General features: G+C 44.0%; 2 protein-coding genes across 2 annotated transcripts in view; one reads left to right on the top strand and one right to left on the bottom strand.

The window, feature by feature from the left end:
- The window catches only part of nbas (NBAS subunit of NRZ tethering complex), a 254699-nt gene extending 247784 nt beyond the window's left edge, over positions 1-6915 (bottom strand). The window contains exons 1-6 of the mRNA XM_082977106.1: positions 6785-6915; positions 6213-6264; positions 3863-3899; positions 3568-3645; positions 878-925; positions 569-612 (exon numbers count right to left, since the gene is read on the bottom strand). Coding sequence (XP_082833232.1) covers positions 569-612; positions 878-925; positions 3568-3645; positions 3863-3899; positions 6213-6264; positions 6785-6877 — 352 coding nt within the window. The 5' untranslated portion in view covers positions 6878-6915. The remainder of the gene's footprint in view (positions 1-568; positions 613-877; positions 926-3567; positions 3646-3862; positions 3900-6212; positions 6265-6784) is intronic.
- Positions 6916-8920: 2005 nt separating this feature from the next.
- The window catches only part of ddx1 (DEAD (Asp-Glu-Ala-Asp) box helicase 1), a 66486-nt gene continuing 60226 nt past the window's right edge, over positions 8921-15180 (top strand). The window contains exons 1-4 of the mRNA XM_082976185.1: positions 8921-9004; positions 9138-9189; positions 11973-12036; positions 12127-12156. Of these exons, the coding sequence (XP_082832311.1) occupies positions 8989-9004; positions 9138-9189; positions 11973-12036; positions 12127-12156 (162 nt within the window). The 5' untranslated portion in view covers positions 8921-8988. The remainder of the gene's footprint in view (positions 9005-9137; positions 9190-11972; positions 12037-12126; positions 12157-15180) is intronic.

The following is a 15180-nucleotide window of genomic DNA, read 5'->3' as shown; positions in this document are numbered from 1 at the left end:
GAGTGATCCCAGGGTGCTTTATGGGTAGTGAGTGATCCCAGGGTGCTTTATGGGTAGTGAGTGATCCCAGGGTGCTTTATGAGTAGTGAGTGATCCCAGGGGGCTTTATGAGTAGTGAGTGATCCCAGGGTGCTTTATGGGTAGTGAGTGATCCCAGGGTGCAGTAGTGAGTGATCCCAGGGTGCTTTATGAGTAGTGAGTGATCCCAGGGTGCTTTATGGGTAGTGAGTGATCCCAGGGTGCTTTATGGGTAGTGAGTGATCCCAGGGTGCTTTATGGGTAGTGAGTGATCCCAGGGTGCAGTAGTGAGTGATCCCAGGGTGCTTTATGAGTAGTGAGTGATCCCAATCTAGGACTTATTTTTGAATCAAATGTTGCAATTGTGATTTGAATTAAAATTTAGAGCAAAACACTTTGGTGAACTGTTGGAATCATGGAAATAGAAGGATTATTCCAACTACAACAAATGAAAATGCCAGGGAGGAGTTATTGTGACAGGGTAGGAACCAAAGTGTTGATAAGCGTTTCGTAGCTTCACGTATTCCTCTTTGATTTGGAAGATACTTACCCTGACACTTCCCAATGACGGAGCCAAAGTCATCCCTCGCAGACCTGGTGGAGAAAACACACACACACACACACACACACACACACACACACACACACACACACACACACACACACACACACACACACACACACACTGCATGTAACCTTAAAAAAGGTGAAATGGACCTCTATGTATTAGGCATTACGGTTAGACACAGCACCCTGCTGACTGGGAGGGTTTCTACTGAGTAGACAGAACATCTGATAAACTTTTTAAACATTTTGAGTCATTTTAGTTTAGAACGGACATACTATCTCACATCATTACCTGATCTCAACACACTGGTCCTGAACCACAGCCAGCAGCTTCCCATTACTGGAGAGAGATGAAGGAGAGAGAATTAGGACTTCTAAGCCCTTCTAACCAGCAGGTAGCCCAGCGGTTAGAGCATTGGACTAGTAACCAGCAGGTAGCCTAGTGGTTAGAGGAGGCAGGTAGCCTAGTGGTTAGAGCGTTGGACTAGTAACCAGCAGGTAGCCTACTGGTTAGAGCGTTGGACTAGTAACCAGCAGGTAGCCCAGTGGTTAGAGCGTTGGGCCAGTAACCAGCAGGTAGCCTAGTGGTTAGAGCGTTGGACTAGTAACCAGCAGGTAGCCCAGTGGTTAGAGCGTTGGACTAGTAACCAGCAGGTAGCCCAGTGGTTAGAGCGTTGGACTAGTAACCAGCAGGTAGCCCAGTGGTTAGAGCGACAGGTAGCCTAGTAGTTAGAGCGTTGGGCCAGTAACCAGCAGGTAGCCTAGTGGTTAGAGCGTTGGACTAGTAACCAGCAGGTAGCCCAGTGGTTAGAGCGTTGGGCCAGTAACCAGCAGGTAGCCTAGTGGTTAGAGCGTTGGACTAGTAACCAGCAGGTAGCCCAGTGGTTAGAGCGTTGGACTAGTAACCAGCAGGTAGCCCAGTGGTTAGAGCGTTGGACTAGTAACCAGCAGGTAGCCTAGTGGTTAGAGCGTTGGACTAGTAACCAGCAGGTAGCCCAGTGGTTAGAGCGACAGGTAGCCTAGTAGTTAGAGCGTTGGGCCAGTAACCAGCAGGTAGCCTAGTGGTTAGAGCGTTGGACTAGTAACCAGCAGGTAGCCTAGTGGTTAGAGCGTTGGACTAGTAACCAGCAGGTAGCCTAGTGGTTAGAGCGTTGGACTAGTAACCAGCAGGTAGCCCAGTGGTTAGAGCGACAGGTAGCCTAGTAGTTAGAGCGTTGGGCCAGTAACCAGCAGGTAGCCTAGTGGTTAGAGCGTTGGATTAGTAACCAGCAGGTAGCCCAGTGGTTAGAGCGTTGGACTAGTAACCAGCAGGTAGCCTAGTGGTTAGAGCGTTGGACTAGTAACCAGCAGGTAGCCTAGTGGTTAGAGCGTTGGACTAGTAACCAGCAGGTAGCCCAGTGGTTAGAGCGTTGGACTAGTAACCAGCAGGTAGCCTAGTGGTTAGAGCGTTGGACTAGTAACCAGCAGGTAGCCCAGTGGTTAGAGCGTTGGACTAGTAACCAGCAGGTAGCCCAGTGGTTAGAGCGTTGGACTAGTAACCAGCAGGTAGCCCAGTGGTTAGAGCGTTGGACTAGTAACCAGCAGGTAGCCTAGTGGTTAGAGCGTTGGACTAGTAACCAGCAGGTAGCCCAGTGGTTAGAGCGTTGGACTAGTAACCAGCAGGTAGCCTAGTGGTTAGAGCGTTGGACTAGTAACCAGCAGGTAGCCTAGTGGTTAGAGCGTTGGACTAGTAACCAGCAGGTAGCCTAGTGGTTAGAGCGTTGGACTAGTAACCAGCAGGTAGCCTAGTGGTTAGAGCGTTGGACTAGTAACCAGCAGGTAGCCTAGTGGTTAGAGCGTTGGACTAGTAACCAGCAGGTAGCCTAGTGGTTAGAGCGTTGGACTAGTAACCAGCAGGTAGCCTAGTGGTTAGAGCGTTGGACCAGTAACCAGCAGGTAGCCTAATGGTTAGAGCGTTGGACTAGTAACCAGCAGGTAGCCTAGTGGTTAGAGCGTTGGACTAGTAACCAGCAGGTAGCCTAGTGGTTAGAGCGTTGGACTAGTAACCAGCAGGTAGCCTAGTGGTTAGAGCGTTGGACTAGTAACCAGCAGGTAGCCTAGTGGTTAGAGCGTTGGACAAGTAACCAGCAGGTAGCCTAGTGGTTAGAGCGTTGGGGACTAGTAACCAGCAGGTAGCCTAGTGGTTAGAGCGTTGGGCCAGTAACCAGCAGGTAGCCTAGTGGTTAGAGCGTTGGACTAGTAACCGAAAGGTTGCAAGTTCGAATCCCCGAGCTGACAAGGTAAAAATCTGTCGTTCTGTCCCTGAACAAGGCAGTTAACCCACTGTTCCCTGTTAGGCCGTCATTGTAAATAAGAATTTGTTCTTAACTGACTTACCGAGTTAAATAAAGGTAAAATAAATCATATGACAAACTAAATCTGACTAAATGAACCCTGAGGTCAAAATAAAGGCAAAATAAACAAAAACAAAAAAGGTCAGAGGTCAGACTTCATGTGTGTCACGTCCTGACCAGCAGAGGGAGTAGTGGTGTAGTATTTTGGTCAGGACGTAGCAGAAGAAGTCTGTATGTGTTGTCTAGTATGTCTGTTTCTGTGTAAGTCTTGTGACTCCTGATCAGGAACAGCTGGGGATCGTTGTTCCTGATTGGGAGTCATATATTTAGGAGTATGTTTGTCACTTGGGTTTGTGGGTGGTTGTGCTAACACTGCTAGTCTTTTTGGTTGTAGTTAGCATGTTAGCCTGTTAGCCTGTTAGCATGTTAGCCTGTTAGCCTGTTAGCATGTCGTGAGTTTCGTGTTTATTGTTTTCCTGTGTATACTTTGCTTTCATTTATTATTCTTTACATTAAAAGATGAGTATCCACATTCCGCCTGCAGTTTGGTCCATTCAACACGACTTCAACTATTACGACAATGTGAATGTATGAAGGGTGTGGTCTGGTCTGGTGCGGGACGGTGCGTGTGTACTGTACTGTACTGTACCTTGCTAGCACCAGCTGCCAGCTGATCTGCTTGTTGGCCAGTCGGACCAGGCCAGGCGGCAGAGAGGAGCTCGAGGGACTGGTACAAGATCACAGTTAAAAAAATAAAAAAAAATCAGTCAGCTGGTTACACACCACAACAACAGGACCAATACAATAGCATAAACATTAGTAAAGTCAATTTGACAAAAACTATAATACGGTTTTACTAAGCTGGAAGGAGTTACAGCCTACATGGGGGTAAATTGTAATGAAATAGTTGATGAATTTTGATGTGAGTGATATGAAGAGCTTACCTGTACCACAGGTAGTGTAGGATGAACCTAAAAGGCCCTAAAACAGATATGGAGAACACAGGGTGAAGAGTGGCTAGGATCATACATCCACGTCACAAGGAAGTGGAAGTCCTAGTGTCTTCCAGCACATATGTAACGTTCAGTTACTTCCCAAATGGTGCCCCGTAGGGGCGTGGCGCCAATCCCCCCCCCGTAGGGGCGTGGCGCCAATCCCCCCCCCCCGTAGGGGCGTGGCGCCAATCCCCCCCCCCCGTAGGGGCGTGGCGCCAATCCCCCCCCCCCGTAGGGGCGTGGCGCCAATCCCCCCCCCCCGTAGGGGCGTGGCGCCAATCCCCCCCCGTAGGGGTGTGGCGCCAATCCCCCCCGTAGGGGCGTGGCGCCAATCCGGGCTCTGGTCAAACGTAGCAGGGTCGTCCGACAAAATGAGTGAGACCCATCATGAAAATATCCATCAGAACTACCATAATTTCCGGACTATAAGCCGCTACTTTTTCCCCAGGCTTTGAACCTCGCGGCTTAAACAACGACGCAGCTAATATATGGATTTTTCTCGCTTTCAAATTTTTTTTATAAAAAAAAATAAACACATTCTGTGACGTGCTCAGTTTTTTGGCGGCATGAAGCTTTCATTAGACCAATGAAATTGCCGAACGGGTTTTAAGGTCAAACAACTATGTTTGTTTACTGTTTAGATTAAATCGAGCGCTCTCAAACTTCCCATCATTCTGATTACGGTAGTCATTTTGTCACCCTCATCATGGCAAAGACATGGAGAAATGCATATGATGCAGCTTTCAAGTTGAAGGCGATTGATCTGGCTGTTGGAAAAGGAAATAGAGCTGCTGCACGGGAGCTTGGTCTGGAGCAATGACTTTCTTGGTAGGCTACTGTTTACTGCAAATCTTTTATTTTTTGTTACAAGCCGCGTTTCGTTAAAGCCTGTGTAAAGTTCATTTGTTTCAATGTACCGGTAAGCACCTGCGGCTTATAGACATATATATTTTTTAAATTAATTCAGTGGGTGCGGCTTATATTCAGGTGCGCTCAATAGTCCGGAAATTACGGTAATTAAATAGGCCTTCATTGATTTATTGAACAACTTTATTTTCATGTAGATAAACCTCACCTATTAACGGTAGTGTTTACCAGAGGTGGGACCAAGTCATGTGACTCGGGTGTTTACTAACGATGATAAGCAGCTCACTTCGTCTATTAAACGTTGCACATCTCTTCATCTTTCCAACTTCAAGTTTAAACCCGGATAGCTAATCCGCCACATTACCACCCCGGGCGGCTAATCCGCCACATTACCACCCCGGGCGGCTAATCCGCCACATTACCACCCCGGGCGGCTAATCCGCCACATTACCACCCCGGGTAGCTAATCCCCCACATTACCACCCCGGGCAGCTAATCCCCCACATTACCACCCCGGGCAGCTAATCCACCACATTACCACCCCGGGTAGCTAATCCACCACATTACCACCCCGGGTAGCTAATCCGCCACATTACCACCCCGGGCAGCCAATCCGCCACATTACCACCCCGGGCAGCCAATCCGCCACATTACCACCCCGGGTAGCTAATCCCCCACATTACCACCCCGGGTAGCTAATCCGCTACATTACCACCCCGGGCAGCCAATCCGCTACATTACCACCCCGGGACTCTTAAAATCTACCTGTCCCAGTGGCAGGTGGACCAAAATATTATTGTACTGCTGACAACATTTTAATAACGTTTTTTTTTTTTTTTTTTGCACGTTTACCGACACTGATCATATCCAACAGGTGCTGCACGTTCGTAATTCATCAGTTATTCTGCGCTCTGGAACACTCAGACGAGAGTGCTTTGAAATCAGAGTAGATTAACGAAAACAGCATATAACAAAACTTAAAGGGTATAGCACACCTTGGTCTACTAATCGGATATTAAAATCTGAAATCGTAACAGCAAACCAATTTCTTACACTACCACAAAAAAAAAATACTTTTAAGGAGTCAAAACAATTATCCTTCATGGAAAAGTAGCATTCGTTAAATTTAACCTCTTGGGAAAAAATGTTTTGTATTAAGTTGAACATGTGCTCTTTATGACAGAATGTCAAAATTAGGTGAAATATAAAAACAAATAATTGAATAGCAAGTTAGACTTCTCAAACCGAATAGGTGGAACGACCCAGCAGGCTCTGGTCAAACTAGGGGGGAATAGAGGGTGACGTGGGAGGCAACCTTGGGCTTGCTTCCAATATGATCAATATATTCTTAACATGAATAAAAAACGAATACAGTATGAAAAACCAGATCAGCGAGGGGAGGGGGGGAGATGCCTAGATGAACCCGTCTTACCTGTCACAGCCTTGGCAATAACAGATGAACTGTGCTCCTTGTTGCCTCGTAACTGCAAATGACAGAGAGTTACAGTTGGTTATTTATCTTTCTATACACACCCTGAATTACAGTGTCATTGGGAAACAACCAATTTGCACAAGTGTGATGATACTAGGACCCCAAAAACATCTTCCCTGGATAAAGTACAGAATATAGTAACGTCAAGACAGATAGCGTCAACAACAAATTCACAACAGACTAGTAAAAACTAAAACTAAAAAAATATCCAACTACACATCAACGCTAAAGTTATAAACTTCCTTATTTTCATAGATTTTGTTTACGTTGACTGAATATTTAACTGCACGTAATGTTGATTCAATGCCAATCCATAACGTGTTATCAACAGTGACTGAGTGGAAGATGTGTGCGACGTGGCTAACACAGCAATTAGCTCCCTGTAACGATACTAACGCTAGATAGCTAGCTAACGTTAGCTAGCTCATTTACAGGCTGAACAATCACTTCCAACTTGGCATGACATTTCCGTTTATATGTTAATAATGAACCGAATCAGATTTTATACAAACCTGAGTGTCGGTTTCGGGTGGCCATTCCGTATTTATAAGTAAATCATACAAAATATTCTCATCTTCCACTTCAACGTTGCTAACATCAGCCATGTTTGCGTGGATAGTTGTCACAAACTACGGAATGTCGGATGGGACCAAAAAGGACTGTTTAACAAAACGCGGTTTACATTTAGGCAGTTTTACCAAAGACTATTACAACTAACCCAAGATAGAAACAGAGACTTTCGTTTCCAATAAAGAGAAAATGAATCATAGTGGAGCAGAACAAGCAAGTACGAAATGTAGTCCACTCTGTTTGTTACATATTCTAGTTCTGGAAAGAGAAAACTTTATTTCAGATTTAAATGTTTCATCGAAGAGAATATTTTTGCAGAATTTCGGCCAAAATCCATCTCGGGTCATCTTCTCCTCCTGTCCGCCACTGGGCTTCCTCTCATCACCATCTTTGGTAGTGAGAGAAAATGCTTCACATTTTTACATCGGTTGAAATATCTGTCTTATTGTCCCATCTGTGGTTTTTACCAAGGCGGAGTTACAATGAATCAAATTATACACTGATTCATAAGATGTGTCGATGCTATTAATATGTGTGATTTATATCAATTATAATGACCTAAAATATTTTAAAAGTACTCGTTTTATGGAAACTACATTAAAAAGGCCAAAATAAACAATTCAGAGCAGCTACTACCATTCAGATCAGTTCAAAAGATGCAGCAAAATGTCAGACTTACAAATAAAACACATTTTGTTACCTTGCAAAAAGAAACTGAACTATATTTTAAGACAATTAAATACTCTGCCAACAAAAAAAACTGTTTATATTATAAATATGTGTATGACCCCTAAGTTCCTTGTGTAATGTGATATTGTCCTCACATATCAAAGCTGCAGGCTAAGGTTAAATGTAGACATGGTTTCCTCTATCGTAATCGCTCCTCTTTCACCCCAGCTGCCTTACTAACCCTGATTCAGATGACCATCCTACCCATGCTAGATTACGGAGACATAATTTATAGATCGGCAGGTAAGGGTGCTCTCGAGCGGCTAGATGTTCTTTACCATTCAGCCATCAGATTTGCCACCAATGCTCCTTATAGGACATTTCACTGCACTCTATACTCCTCTGTAAACTGGTCATCTCTGTATACCCGTCACAAGACCCACTGATTGATGCTTATTTATAAAACCCTCTTAGGCCTCACTCCCCCCTATCTGAAATATCTACTGCAGCCCTCATCCTCCACATACAACACCCGTTCTGCCAGTCACATTCTGTTAAAGGTCCCCAAAGCACACACATCCCTGGGTCGCTCGTCTTTTCAGTTCGCTGCAGCTAGCGACTGGAACGAGCTGCAACAAACACTCAAACTGGACAGTTTTATCTCAATCTCTTCATTCAAAGACTCAATCATGGACACTCTTACTGACAGTTGTGGCTGCTTTGTGTGATATATTGTTGTCTCTACCTTCTTGACCTTTGTGCTGTTGTCTGGGCCCAATAATGTTTGTGCCGCATTTTGTTTTGTGCTGCTACCATGTTTTTGTTATGTTGTGGTGCTACCATGCTGTGTTGTCATATGTTGCTGCCTTGCTATGTTGTCTTAGGTCTCTCTTTATGTAGTGTTGTGTTGTCTCCCTTGTCGTGATGTGTGTTTTGTCCTATATTTATATATATGTATATGTATTTTTTTTTATATATACATATATATATATATATATATATATATATATATATATATATATATATATATATAAAATATATATATATATATATATATATATATATATATATATATATAAAAATATATATATATATATATATATATATATTTCAATCGCATCCCCCAACCCGCAGGAGGCCTTTTGCCTTTTGCTAGGCCGTCAGTGTAAATAACAATTTGTTTTTAACTGTCTTGCCTAGTTAAATAAAGATTAAATACTTGTGTTCCCCATGTACTTTTTGTATGGATTTGTTAATAACAATAATGAATGAAGTAGTGACTATGAATGAAGTAGTGGGATGTTTTTTTTTGGTGTATCTATATTTGTCTTTTGTATGATGTTTTATTTTTCCCTTTGCACAATGGATTTGAAATAGTTTTCCAGTTCACTTCCGGTCCAGTTGGTGGCGACGTACACATTAAATTAGCGAGAAGAAAGACGTCACATCCGTTTTTGGTCAAAACTCGTTGGCAAATATGGCAGCGTTTTCTGGTAAGAAATGAAAAATATATATTGTTTTTTTTAACTGTATTGTTACTGTTATCAGTAGTTATCTATCAGTTAAGACATTTTCAGATTGATTGAAGTCCTTTTTCTGCCAGTAATGGTTTCCTTTGGTCCACAGAATTGGGCGTTATGCCTGAAATCGCACAAGCAGTCGAGGAGATGGACTGGCTGTAAGTTAGTCCAGGTTTTCTCTAGTCCACCATGTCCATCACAGCAATGGAGTTGGTCTCAAATCTCTACCTTTAAACCCTTTGACCTGTACCTATGTTTGTCCTGTGTAGCTGCGTGACTTATTTTACCTGAAATCCATACTTTTTGTTGTGTATTATTACCGACCACCGGCTGTTTCGTCATATCGGTTGACAGCGACTCGATGTTACCGGAGGTGCATTCCGCCCCGAGTCGTCGCGACTCCACTGAGATATGTAGTTAGCCAGGGTGTTATGTCGTTTTGCTATATATTCCCGTGTTGTTTTAACTCTGTTTTTAATGCTAAACATATTTTATTTTTTATCAGTGACCATAAATGTCTCATGAAGTTATCCATACGGACTAGAGGGACTGACTGCGCGTTGACACTCCTGTATTCATTGATAACGTTAACATCAAATGTATTTATAAAGCTCTTACATCAGCTGATATCTCAAAGTGCTGTACAGAAACCCAGCCTAAAACCCCAAACAGCAAGCAATGCAGGTGTAGGTGCCATCTACATGCACACTAATAATTCGATATTAAACTTGATTGTGGCACAAGGCTGTCTATAGCATTAGTTATGTAATCCTCTTACTCTGCTTAGTTTAACCTGCGGCAATTAAAAAAATCTAATTTATCATACACCGATTATTAAACCAACGTTTTCTGAGCAATCTGTCGAATTAGGTCGCGTTGGTAAATTCACTCTGGTCGTCTACTCCGATTTCAGATCACTCTTCTGAGTGTGTCAGGTAACAAAATAACTGCTGGATTTATCAACTCTCAACACCTGTGGAATATGGCCGGTGTCAGTCCCACTGTAGCTCAGTTGGTAGAGCATGGCGCTTGCAACGCCAGGGTTGTGGGTTCGATTCCCACTGGGGGGCCAGTATTTAAAATGTAATAAACATGTATGCACTCTACTGTAAGTCACTCTGGATAAGAGCGTCTGCTAAATGACTAAAATGTAAATGCAAAAAAGCAGGTAGCCTAGCAAAAAAAAAAGCGTCATTATATTGTTGCCAGCAGCACAGTTAGTCACCAATATGCCCTGGATAACATGAAAACAGCCTAACCAGCTCTGCTAGGGAGAGTAAAATGATCAGAGTGAGGTGTTGAATTATGTGTCTGGAAGTAGCTAGCAAGCTGGCCAACGTTAGCCAGTTAGCTTGGGTGTTTGACTGGCGTTGTGAGGTCAAAACGCTCGGATCAACCCTAACTCCTCGGTCAGTGTGCGCTCTGAGAGCAAAACGCTCTTTATTTACCAACGCCCACTCTGGAGTGAATTAACGAACGCACCCGTAATCCGTTTTATTCGGCGTTCCAGTGGCGTTTTTGATCTGCGCAAACTTCCCTCTGACCGTGGCAGCCCCTTTAAATCAGCAGTCTGCATTGACCGTGGCAGCCCCTTTTAAATCAGCAGTCTGCACTGACCGTGGCAGCCCCTTTTAAATCAGCAGTCTGCATTGACCGTGGCAGCCCCTTTAAATCAGCAGTCTGCACTGACCGTGGCAGCCCCTTTTAAATCAGCAGTCTGCACTGACCGTGGCAGCGCCTTTTAAATCAGCAGTCTGCATTGACCGTGGCAGCGCCTTTTAAATCAGCAGTCTGCATTGACCGTGGCAGCCCCTTTAAATCAGCAGTCTGCATTGACCGTGGCAGCCCCTTTAAATCAGCAGTCTGCATTGACCGTGGCAGCCCCTTTAAATCAGCAGTCTGCACTGACCGTGGCAGCCCCTTTTAAATCAGCAGTCTGCATTGACCGTGGCAGCCCCTTTAAATCAGCAGTCTGCATTGACCGTGGCAGCCCCTTTAAATCAGCAGTCTGCATTGACCGTGGCAGCCCCTTTAAATCAGCAGTCTGCATTGACCGTGGCAGCGCCTTTAAATCAGCAGTCTGCATTGACCGTGGCAGGCCCCTTTTAAATCAGCAGTCTGCATTGACCGTGGCAGGCCCTTTTAAATCAGCAGTCTGCACTGACCGTGGCAGCGCCTTTTAAATCAGCAGTCTGCATTGACCGTGGCAGCGCCTTTTAAATCAGCAGTCTGCATTGACCGTGGCAGCGCCTTTTAAATCAGCAGTCTGCATTGACCGTGGCAGCCCCTTTTAAATCAGCAGTCTGCATTGACCGTGGCAGCCCCTTTAAATCAGCAGTCTGCATTGACTGTGGCAGCACCTTTAAATCAGCAGTCTGCATTGACCGTGGCAGCACCTTTAAATCAGCAGTCTGCATTGACCGTGGCAGCAGTTACGCCGATACGGCCTCTCAGCAGTCAGATCATTCATACTACTTCCGGTTTGCGGAGCTGTTGGAAGGAAGGAAGGAAGGAAGGAAGTGAGTTTGTTTATACAGGGCCACCCGCCCCTATCTACGATCAACCAATCATGTCTATAACGGATCCTAACTCCGAATAAAATAGTCTATGCAACAAAAAAACGTGGCCAATGTGGTAAGACGTTTATTTTGATTGTCGATTTTTATGCTTTTTATCAAAAGTCCCATCACTAACCCGATTTCAGACGTGTCCATATCAACAGGATTATTATGGATATTGTAATGAAACGGGTAGGAAGCAGGTCTCGAACCCTCGACCTTCTGAGCCCGAAGTCCGGCGTACTCGAGAGGCAGAGTCGGTATCCGCGCGTATAAACCCAGTGTCAGTTACAATATTGTTATTACAAGGTCACGTTGACGTTGTAAACAAACTATTCTGTTAATCTGACTTTCCACTGTCGTAACTACTGACTGTGTCCCAGCCTCCCTACAGACATCCAGGCCGAGTCCATTCCGTTGATCCTGGGAGGAGGAGACGTACTCATGGTGAGAAACCGGTTAAAACTAAACGACTGATGATTCCTCGCCACGTTCAGCGTATTGACTCCAGCTGTGTCTGATTTGTGTTGTTTTCAGGCGGCAGAGACTGGAAGCGGGAAGACGGGGGTGAGTACAAAACGCCTTTCCTCCATACGGTGTCAAAACCGGCATCGACTAGAGTTCAGGGGCTCTTGATACGGGACTTTTCTATCCTAATGATAAATAATTAACAATCGATAAGCCTTGACTAATTCCCAAAGGTTTGTGTAAGACACTGGGTTTAATAATAATAATAATAATAATAATAATTAGGCAAGGACTCGGCTTTCTGCAAAACGTTCGTACAGTTTATTGACGAGAACGTTCTGCCGTCCATTTTACAGAACATTATTATATACCAGGCTCCTCGTTTACGCACACACATTACACACTAACATCAAGAGTTAATTGTCCTCTTCCTCAGAACTGTCAAAACCGTAAATCCTGATTCTGCCGACCAGTATTTTACTACTCTGAGATGAAGGAAACCTGGAGGGTTCAAGCTAGGGTTAACAGTTGTTGATATTTACTCAAACACACAGCCAACCAATTCCTCTTTTATTATAGTCAATCTCCTGAGACTTATGCTTAAAACACTTTAGTTACTCGCTCTACAGGCTATATAGACCATATCTCTAAATTCAGGGTAGAATTATTTAATCATTTACACTCGAGCAGAAATCTCCTGCAAGAGTTCTCTAAACCTTTTTCTAGCTAGTTTTAAAACTAATGAGACATTTCTAGCTTTCAAATAGGCCCGTTGTTTTCTCCTGTTCCCCAGGTCCTTAGTGTACAATGTGTTTTCTGTCAATATACCTGGTCAAATAAATGGATCATAAACAACTAAAGTGGCCCCAAATAATTTATAACTCTTCTGCATTTTCTACAATTCTGTTATTTTCTTTTCTCAATATTACACTTATTCGTAGACAAACAAGGGAAACGGATGTTCTGAGTCCATGTCAATATTTAAATCGCATCAAAAGACCAATTTTTATCTGAGCATTTAGAAAGAGGATTTCATCGGGTCTAGCCATGTTTCTGTTAGGCCTACTACTACTGCTACTGCTGCTGCTGCCACACCTGTCACGGCACAGTTTGAAAAAACAATGGCCGCCCAATTCAAAGGAATAATCTGATCTTTCTGTCAGGTAAGTTTACTTTGCAGGTAACAAGTTCATTTGAGAAGGGTTTTAGAGGAAAGTCTACGGACAGGACCGCTATAAATACTAGCACGGCTAACTGGCTCCGTATTGGCTCACTAAACAACCAGACGGGCATTATTGCTGTTATAAACATGTTATATATATATATATATAAACATGTTATAAACATGTTACCAACCTAATAAGAAGAGTGAAGATATCTTTTGTCATACCCTTGGTCTGATATACAATGTATTTTCATCCAATCAGCATTCAGGGTTCGAACCAGCCATTTTTTATAATTATTTTTAAGCCAATAGTGGCTTACCAGGGGTGGGATAATGTCAAGGTAGCTTTGATTGGATAGATGTTGGGACGGTTTGATTGGATAGTAGCTGGGAGGTTTATGTTGGGACGGTTTGATTGGATAGTAGCTGGACGGTTTGATTGGATAGTAGCTGGGAGCTTTATGTTGGGACAGTTTGATTGGATAGTAGCTGGGAGGTTTATGTTGGGACGGTTTGATTGGATAGTAGCTGGACGGTTTGATTGGATAGTAGCTGGGAGCTTTATGTTGGGACAGTTTGATTGGATAGTAGCTGGGAGGTTTATGTTGGGACAGTTTGATTGGATAGTAGCTGGGAGGTTTATGTTGGGACAGTTTGATTGGATAGTAGCTGGGAGGTTTATGTTGGGACAGTTTGATTGGATAGTAGCTGGGAGCTTTATGTTGGGACAGTTTGATTGGATAGTAGCTGGGAGGTTTATGTTGGGACAGTTTGATTGGATAGTAGCTGGGAGGTTTATGTTGGGACAGTTTGATTGGATAGTAGCTGGGAGCTTTATGTTGGGACGGTTTGATTGGATAGTAGCTGGGAGGTTTATGTTGGGACAGTTTGATTGGATAGTAGCTGGACGGTTTGATTGGATAGTAGCTGGGAGGTTTATGTTGGGACGGTTTGATTGGATAGTAGCTGGGAGGTTTATGTTGGGACAGTTTGATTGGATAGTAGCTGGGAGCTTTATGTTGGGACAGTTTGATTGGATAGTAGCTGGGAGCTTTATGTTGGGACGGTTTGATTGGATAGTAGCTGGGAGGTTTATGTTGGGACAGTTTGATTGGATAGTAGCTGGGAGGTTTATGTTGGGACAGTTTGATTGGATAGTAGCTGGGAGGTTTATGTTGGGACAGTTTGATTGGATAGTAGCTGGGAGGTTTATGTTGGGACAGTTTGATTGGATAGTAGCTGGGAGGTTTATGTTGGGACGGTTTGATTGGATAGTAGCTGGGAGCTTTATGTTGGGACAGTTTGATTGGATAGTAGCTGGGAGCTTTATGTTGGGACAGTTTGATTGGATAGTAGCTGGGAGGTTTATGTTGGGACGGTTTGATTGGATAGTAGCTGGGAGGTTTATGTTGGGACGGTTTGATTGGATAGTAGCTGGGAGGTTTATGTTGGGACGGTTTGATTGGATAGTAGCTGGGAGCTTTATGTTGGGACGGTTTGATTGGATAGTAGCTGGGAGGTTTATGTTGGGACAGTTTGATTGGATAGTAGCTGGGAGGTTTATGTTGGGACAGTTTAGGGTGGAATGCATGTACTTCCTGAATGTTCCTGAATGCTGAATGCTGTCTACCTGTTAAAGTCCCGACTTCTAGTGGACCTACTGGACTCTAGTCTCAACCAGAACCTACTGGACTCTAGTCCCAACCAGAACCTACTGGACTCTGGTCTAAACCAGAACCTACTGGACTCTGGTCTAAACCAGAACCTACTGGACTCTGGTCTCAACCAGAACCTACTGGACTCTGGTCTCAACCAGAACCTACTGGACACTAGTCTAAACCAGAACCTACTGGACACTAGTCTAAACCAGAACCTACTGGACACTGGTCTCAACCAGAACCTACTGGACTCTGGTCTTAACCAGAACCTACTGGACTCTGGTCTTAACCTACTGGACT

The sequence above is a fragment of the Salmo salar genome, chromosome 06 (genome assembly GCF_965601325.2).
Source record: "Salmo salar chromosome 06, fSalSal1, whole genome shotgun sequence".
Taxonomy (NCBI): Eukaryota; Metazoa; Chordata; class Actinopteri; order Salmoniformes; family Salmonidae; genus Salmo; species Salmo salar.
This window is presented reverse-complemented; position numbering and strand designations above follow the sequence as displayed.